An 8,852-nucleotide genomic window follows, 5' to 3' on the forward strand; every position below is an offset into this window, starting at 1 on the left:
AGTGTTTAACTTTTTTTTTTTTCTTTTTTTTTTTTTTTATAAATGCAGCCTTGGTGAGCAGTAGAGAGTTCTTTCAAAAAACATTTTAAAAATCTTACTGACCCCAAACATTTGAACAGTAATGTACAAACAACTAATTTGTCTGACATCGCAGTAAATAAATGCATTCATGTACATACCAAACGATTTTCATCAAACACCTCCAGCAGCATACGATGTTTCCTAGGATGCACCTGTGGGAGATTAAAAAAAGTAGAATAAGTGAATATATACATTAATGTTCATAAAAGGACTTTTCGCATATCTAAAATAAAAGATGTCTCACTACAAGACAGAGAGTCTGTTCTTCCTCCATTCATAACCCTTGACTTTAGGCTTGTAAATGGTCAGTGCGATTCATTTAGCATTTCATGAAGTCCCCGTGTTGGTATTTGGACCAGCGGTCAGTAACACAAATAAGTCTGAATCTGGTTGATTCTTCCACTAAATATCAGATACAGTAGACACTTTTATGCATGAAAAAAAAATCGACAGGATACATTTTTCACAAATATACAGCATGGAACAAAAGTTTAAAACCACACTTCCAGGTGCACTGGTTTTGTGCACCTGGAAATAACAATGGTGTTGATATTATTCAAACAAAATACAGGTACGCAAAACAAATAAGAAATGCTTCAGATTCTGCACTATTTCTTAGTCACTTTTCACACACAAAAAAACACTGATCGTGTGACTCGTTGAAACTTAAGATGCACTTTTTTTTGGACATCTCATATCATGAGTTAAACTACTTTTCTAAGAATATATGTGTGTTTAATCTTCAGTACGCTTGATATGAAGTATTGATGAGTCTTTGTAACATCTTGAAAGGGTTTCTCTCAACCCACTGCTGTTTCCAGAGATCTTAACATGCAGCTCTCTGTCTTACTGAGAAACTGAGCGAGGTCTACAGAAGAGCGATATGCACACTGCGTCAGTAAATGCGTCACATAACAGCAGGGAAAGTGGACAGAATGTAAGAGGCACTCCTCATCTCAAACACACCCTGTAATCAACCCCTGACCTCTGACCCCAGAACACGTGACTGCACCGCTCTCTTTAGGGTCACATTTTTTCATCTCAGGAACATTGCTGAGATTACATCTATGGTTTTTGGTGGTATTTAATTTGTTTTGATTAGATTTTTTATTGTGAAGCACTCCTCCTTGTCTGTGAAAGATGCTATATTTTTCGGACTATAAGTCGCACCTGAGTATAAGTCGCATCAGTCCAAAAAAACGGCATGACGAGGAAAAAAACATATAAGTCGCACTGGACTATAAGTCGCATTTATTTAGAATTAAGGACCAAGAGAAAACATTACCGTCTACAGCCGCGAGAGGGCGCTATATGTTTCCATTGTAGACTACAGGAGAACTGAGCAGCATAGAGCGCCCTCTGGCGGCTGGAGACGGTAATGTTTTCTCTTGGTTCATGTTAATTTTGATAAATAAGTGGCACCTGACTTTAAAGGCAGGGTAGGTAATACATGTATAAACAACTTTCTTCCAAATTTGTTTAAACTTTCTATATATATCAATGCATAATTAAAATGTAAGTACTCTGATAAAAAGAGTATAAAAATCGAGTGACTCTAGACCGTTTAATCTGTATTAAACACAGCTCATTATTTCCATTTCGGGACGAAACATAGGATTGGCTTAGGCGACTGTCACTCTCTCGCAACCATGGCAACCACCCTTTTGCCACACATGACCTGCCCACTTGCGCGTGCACGTTTGATTTGAGGAAACAGCACGTTTGATTCAACAGGCACGGATCCTAGGAATACCAAAACAATGGCAGAGAAACAGCAAGCAAAATTCACAGTACCAGCCTATGCAGTTAGTGAAGGCAAACCAGGCAAAAAAAGGAAGACAGTAACAGTACAAGAAAAGGCAATGCACAAAAAGTCTTTGGATAAACAAAGAAATAAAACGCGAGTTTATATCGGCGTGGCTTTCCAGCGATGGCGAGAACTGAGGGAACTCAAGGGGCTGAAAAGTGACTCCTTGATGGCTTTATTTCTGCTGGACAGGTAAATCTTTCTTTTTGTATTTTGATCATACATATTTTTTTCATGAAGCATGTGTCATTAGCACACGTAGCTGCGTAATAAAGCTAACATAACATTACTTAGCGAGCCGTAGTAGAGGCTTTGGAAGGAGCCCAGAAGGGAGGGGGTGGAGTGAATGGAAATAATGAGCTGACTTTAAAACAGTCGTGAGAGGTCTACAGTCACTCGATTTTTATACTTTCTTTTTCAGAGTACTTACATTTTAATTATGTATTGATATATAAATAAAGTTTAAACAAATTTGGAAAAAAAGTTTTTTATACATTTTTTTTTTACCTACCCTGCCTTTAAGTCGCAGGACCAGCCAAACTATGAAAAAAAGTGCGACTTATAGTCCGAAAAATACGGTAAATAGACTTTTGATACTTACTTAACGTGCTGCCCAAACACACGACTATTTAATTAAAGGGGGATTTTTTTTAACTAGGAACATTGAGAAAAATAAAGACACAAATCAATGTTCTTTGCATGTCCTGGAGTAAAATTCTGATCAAAAATTTCTCAGCTATTAGAGAAAAATGTAATTTAAAAACACAATATTCATTGTTTTCCATCACTGATTCTGTTATTTTCTTGTTTATTACTGAGAAGCTGCTTTAAAAAAAAACCTGTATTTTATCAGCGTTATACAATAAAGCTGATTTGATATAAAACAAGTAAAGCTTCCCTCATCATACTATATGATGATGTATAATTATACATAATCTGATTAAATTATTAAAATCACTGTTTTTATACATAAACTTCTCAAAGGCAACAAAAACAAGAAGCTCTTCTGTACACAAATTCAGAATCCAATGCATTTCCCTGAAATTTCTTTCGGGGAATTATACAAAATGAATCACTCTATAACCCTATCAGACCTCAATTTAGGCTAAATGTGGGGCATGACTGAATTCAGCTGACTTGTTTTACACATTTTATCAACAGATGTCTGGGTGAGTTTAAGCGAGGTTTCAGGCTGTACGCAGCTTTGAATGAACCATTTTATGGCACTGAAAATGAAATCATTGTGTGGAGTTTAATTCCTGGTCATTACAGCACAGGCTCCTGCTTTTCTCCTATAAAAAATGGGTAAGAGACGTGACGGCTCTGTGGAGCTAGACTGTATTTGTCAGGTTAGTATAAACCCTGTCAGGAGCCCAGACAAACACTCAGCAGGAACGTCACAGGATATAAACTCGTACACAGTGGCTATAGAAAAGAGTCACCTCCTTTAAAATAATCACATTTTGTTGAAATGAAGACAAACACAGTTTGTGTTTCATCCAGCTGTATTTACTCAGTGCAACATCCAAGTGGAAGATAAAACACATGTCAGAAAAATAAATATAAAACAGAATCACTGAGTTGGAAAAAGGATCAGCTCTCTTGTGTTGTCAGTATTTCGTTGAACTACCTTCTGCTTTAATTACAGCCTTTAGTCTGTTGGGATTTGTCTCTACTAACTTTGTAATATTTGCCCGCTCTTCTTTGCAGAACTGCTCAAGTTGAGTTCAGTCTGATGGAGAGTTTTTGTGGATGCAGTCACAGATTTTCAGGGGGGGGGGTGTTCTGGCAAAGCTCAGTCTGAATGCATGTAACCTTTCTTTAGTAGAAGCGCTTTTCCACACAAGCCACATTTGTGTAGAATTTGTGATATTGTTGTCACATGTACACAATGGCCACTCTTTGTTGTACCAAATACATTCCTCTTCTTAATAACAGACTTCACTGTACTTCAAGGCATTGATGAAGCCTTTGAAATGTTTTGTCTCAATCGCCTGACTTGTGCCTGTCCACAACTTTATCCCAGAGATCTTTTAACAGTACCTTGCCATCCATAGCTGATAGTTTGCTTCAGTTGCACTACCAAGGACTGAGATGCTACAGGAAAGCTTTGAAAGTTTGTGTGCCACCGAGAAGGTGATCAGCTTCACCTGACTGAGTTTACAGGTCATTTTTAGGAGGGCGGTCATCCTTTTTTCAACTCAGTGATTCTGTTTTTTTTTTTGTGATTTATCTTTCACTTGGATGTCATACAATAAATACAGCTGGATAAAACACAGACTGATTATTTTCTGTACCTACTGTATATACACAACTCTCCTGTTCAGTGATTAAAAAAAAAAAAAAAAAAAAGGTTTATACATTTTCTGAAGACAAATTTAGTGGTGTTAAACGGGTCAATGTGATGCAAGGTTGCAAGGGTGCTGCTATGTGGTTCCTAATGTAGTCTTTGTAAGCACTGCATGTACTTTGACTGTACATCTGTACATTATCATCTGTTTTGTTTTTTGGCTGTTCACAGAAACATTACTCCATTATGGTCCATTAATATGAAATGCAAAAATGGTTTTATAAAACACTTGAACTTTGAAACAGGCTCTCAATGCTGAAATATGAGCAGGCCGTATTGTATAACGTTTTCTATTATTACCAAACTAAATAATAGTTCACAAAAAAAAACAGTACTGGAATCACAAACAGTATGTGAGAATGATGAACAGAGAGATCAGCAAAGTAGGAAACGATTACAAACGAAACGTGTATATATGAGATACCATGGCACAGAACAATTTGTTTTACAGGTAAACAATGAGGAAATGTCTGGATATATATATATATATATATATATATATAAAACACTATAAAAATTAAGCTTAATAATTGTTATATGTAAGATTTTTTTTCCAACATTCAAGTCAGCATAAAGGCAGTATGACTATACAATGTAGTAGTTTTCGATTTTAATAATACATAACAATTTTTCATTTATTAAACTAAACAATCTATGGAAATTCTCTTTATACTGAATTGCTTACTGTATTCCTCATTTCTTCATTGCTTTGGAAAAAGCATCAGATTAAATTATTATTATTATTTTTTTTTTTTCCCCCTAAAATATTTACTTTAAGTCTCCCTGAGATTTTAAGGTAACATTTCAATAATGTAACAACACATTTGCATGTTCTCCTTTTTTTTTCCTAATCTTTTTTCAGTAATTTATTTATTATTATTTTAAAGTGATATATTTATTTTAATATTACACTTTTGTGATTTAATGAATTGTTAGCGTTTCATCAACTCTCGAACCCCAGTTTCAGAAATTCTGTCTAGTGCTACTGAAAAATTGAGATGACATTTCTTGACAGCTTTTATAAGATACACAAAGATGCTCCATCTAGCTGAAAGAAACATGATCTCTGTTCACTTACTCTAAAGAAGAATTCCTCATTCCACTTCGGATCCAATGTCTAAAAGAAAGACAGAGAAATGTTAAGCAACTTTTAATCGAATGACAAATGCTGCAGTAAAGAGTCTGCACACACACCTTTTTAATGGTTTTGGTCTGTAGACTGGTGATCTCTCCATTGATGGGGTCATAGAGAGAGATTCTTGTGTACGGATCACTGCGGATGAAAGGAAAACAAACAAATATTACACAAGCACACATGGAAAAAAAGATTGTCTTTGAGTCATACAGGAAGTTTTACTAATATTTTAGTAATGTGGTCAGGTTTTCCATTGTTATTCGCAAGACGTGATCAACAACTAATGTTCTGATTAGCAGTCATGTGATTATGGATTTCTTTACATACCATTACAAGTATTCATAACTATCTAGCATATCCATTCACCAACTTAACCTACATGCAACTTCAGGGGGAAGCAGTGCACAATCCCTTCAACTGTTTTCACTGAATATCTTGCCCGAGCAAGTATTACAGTGAAGGAGAGATGATATCGCTCAGCACAGATATTGATTGCATTCCTAGAGCTGTGTTATTTAGGTCAAAGTGAGCACGGCTGATCTGTTTCGTTCCCTCAAGGACGGCTGCTAACACTGCCATCTACTGTAAACACCTGACCAGCACCCCTCAAAGTGAATTGGGAAACAACCCAGATGTTTCCATCAGCCTACGGTTCACTCCAGACTATGCATAACATGAATTCTTTATCATGTGGCTGCTTATAAATACAATTTCTCGGCAAAATACTCCACTTGCATTGTATTATATCTATCTTTCTATCTATCTATAACCCAATGCATGCATTGTATAAATGCATTGTATTATATCTATCTTTCTATCTATCTATAACCCAATGCATGCATTGTATAAATGCATTGTATTATAAAAAAAACTAGATCACATAAATGGTAAATACATAACTATTAAGACAATCATTAACAGTCAAAATGTAACTGCAAGTGCAATCCATCGTACTTCTGAAATGTAAAACAGAATATTCAACAAGAAAAAAAAAACAAGGCGAGACATGGTAGAATGTGACTGAACAAACGAGCACAATAGAAAACAAATCTCATGCTGACTTCATTATTGGTTTTCTCCCAAATGTTGTTATTTTTCAAAGAAGATCTAGCTTAAACGGAGGAGTAATAAACATCACGGTGAAGCTCATGAATCCACAGGAAGGCTTGAAATGCAATTAACTATTACTATTTTCACAGCATCTTTTTAGAAACAGATAAAAGCCTGAATGAGTCTCAGATTGTTTACACGGAAGCTTGATTATGCGGGATACAAACGATTTCGTGTTTTCAAAACAAACTAATGGCACGTGAAGATGTGAACGTGATGCTGGTGGACTCAGCCATGCGAAATGTCCTTAAAATGTGCTGAACACTATCTGACTTTTTGTGATCCTCCCAAAATGTGACACTGAGTGTTGAGTGAAATCATGCGAAAAAACCTTAAAGGGTTAGTTCACTCGGAAATGAAATTTAGGCTGCATTTTACTCATCCCCCGAGGAATTCAAGGTGTATATAACTTTCTTCTTTCAGAGGAATACAGAAATAAATTACAGAAATACCCTAAATAGAAAATTGTGACCAATAATAATTCACAAGATTGGAATATATATATATATATATATATTTTTTTTTTTTTTTTTTTCTCAGGAAATGGCAGACTAGAATAAAAAAAAACACAGTTGCTTATAATAAACGATAAAAAATTGCTATACAAAAATCCTAAATTAATACAAAGTTTATTTTAGCCTACTTATAAATGTTCAAACTTTGGATTAATTTTAACTTTTTGTTCATTTATTATTTAGTATTCTAGTCTGCCCGATTCCTGAAAATTGTATATATATTATATATAAGTAATAAAACTAATTTTATGATTACTCCAAGCTTATTGGTGATGTTCTCTTATTCAAATTATAAATGATATAACTAAACAAATTAATAATTAATTAGGTGAAACTGTGTGCTTTTTTTGTTGTTCTTTGTTTTGTTCATCACCTATGCTGTGCAGTGAATTATTATTGCTCATATATTGTCTATTTAACATAAAACAGGACAAAAACGTAAAATTGACCCCGTTGTGGATCTAGTGTTAAAGAAAACATGAGCATTTATTTAAGCAGAGAAAAGTGACCATCATTAGTTGTCACTGGCTGATCGTTAAAGAGCAAGGTGTGCCAATATTAGCCAATGAACAAGAACATTTTACACAATATTTATATTTTAATAAGGTAGTTTTTATGTTAGGAACAAGCAGCATTCTCGCCTCAAATCCTCAAGTATTGGCCGTTTAATCAGCCTGGCCATTATATCAGTCGTCCTTTATGTTATAGTGTCATTTTCATGATGCAATATCTGCATTACTGACCTGGCACCCAAAATGTCCTTCTTAGCCAAACCAATTCCACCAATGACTTTCACCCTTAAGATTCGGGATTCATCCTGAAGGAAAGCAGAAATATTACATAAGCAAGAATAAACACCAAGAATTAAACTGCCTGTAGATGACTGCACATGGATTTCCTGCTGAAACAGGAAGTTGATACAGTGTGCTTTGACCCATAAGTGGGAGGGGCATCCTTACTTCCGAGAGCCTTTGATTGACCAAAAATGTGTATTAATGCAAGATGACATAATCAATATTTGTGGTATATTTTCCTGGAAGACATTTCAAATTGCCCACCTACTTCTTCCAGGAAAATAGACCTAAATATTGACTACATCATCTCGCATTAACACACATGTTGCCCAAATATGTACGTGAGCATATAGCATAAACTCGTGTCTTTAAGACATGTTTATTGATTATATCCCAAAATGTGTGTCACACATGATGGCAACATACTCAAAAGAGCTATGAACAACAAATATAATGACATTATATACGCCATATGTGATCGATAGGAAGTGTTTTATGGCGTCATATAGTACATAAGTCGTTGCGCAATACTTCACTTGAGTCACAAGACAACAATGGCAGTATCGCCAAAACAAACACATACTTTCTTAATCGCAAGCGAACATGGTTGTGGGACAGGTATAGGTGCAATAAATAGTTTGTTACATTTATCATGACACAAAGTGGAGCAGAACTACTAGTAACCCAACCTCACATCTCACGCGAGCTGCTGCCAGCCAACTCCTGTTTATGCAGTTTCATAGAATTGCTATGACTGATATAACACTTCACATGATATGACAGCCGAGTTCATTACCTCCTCCGTCTGAAGTCCTCGAACCTCCGGGATGAACGAGGCCATGTTCATGTTCCGTGCCAGGATGCCAACCTGCGTCGATATGATCTACCGACAGATGCGAATAAATCCGTCAAAGAGCAGGTCACGCTTTGGCGGAAATCGGTTCTCCGGGATATGACACGAACAAAGAGGCGTTAGCTTGTCAAATGCATAGTGGAAACTGAAACTACCGCGATGGACATCCTCTCATCCACTTCCTCGACACGCCCCCACGGCGTCGCT

At 35.9% G+C, this 8,852-nt stretch overlaps 1 protein-coding gene across 2 annotated transcripts in view; it reads right to left on the minus strand.

The window, feature by feature from the left end:
* The window catches only part of LOC132156393 (E3 ubiquitin-protein ligase NEDD4-like), a 43,359-nt gene extending 34,507 nt beyond the window's left edge, over window positions 1-8,852 (minus strand). For both annotated transcript variants that reach the window (XM_059565388.1, XM_059565387.1), the window contains exons 1-5: window positions 8,589-8,852; window positions 7,742-7,815; window positions 5,433-5,511; window positions 5,317-5,355; window positions 180-233 (exon numbers count right to left, since the gene is read on the minus strand). In XM_059565388.1, coding sequence (XP_059421371.1) covers window positions 180-233; window positions 5,317-5,355; window positions 5,433-5,511; window positions 7,742-7,815; window positions 8,589-8,639 — 297 coding nt within the window. In that variant the 5' untranslated portion in view covers window positions 8,640-8,852. The remainder of the gene's footprint in view (window positions 1-179; window positions 234-5,316; window positions 5,356-5,432; window positions 5,512-7,741; window positions 7,816-8,588) is intronic.

The sequence above is a fragment of the Carassius carassius genome, chromosome 13, assembly GCF_963082965.1.
Source record: "Carassius carassius chromosome 13, fCarCar2.1, whole genome shotgun sequence".
Classification (NCBI taxonomy): Eukaryota; Metazoa; Chordata; class Actinopteri; order Cypriniformes; family Cyprinidae; genus Carassius; species Carassius carassius.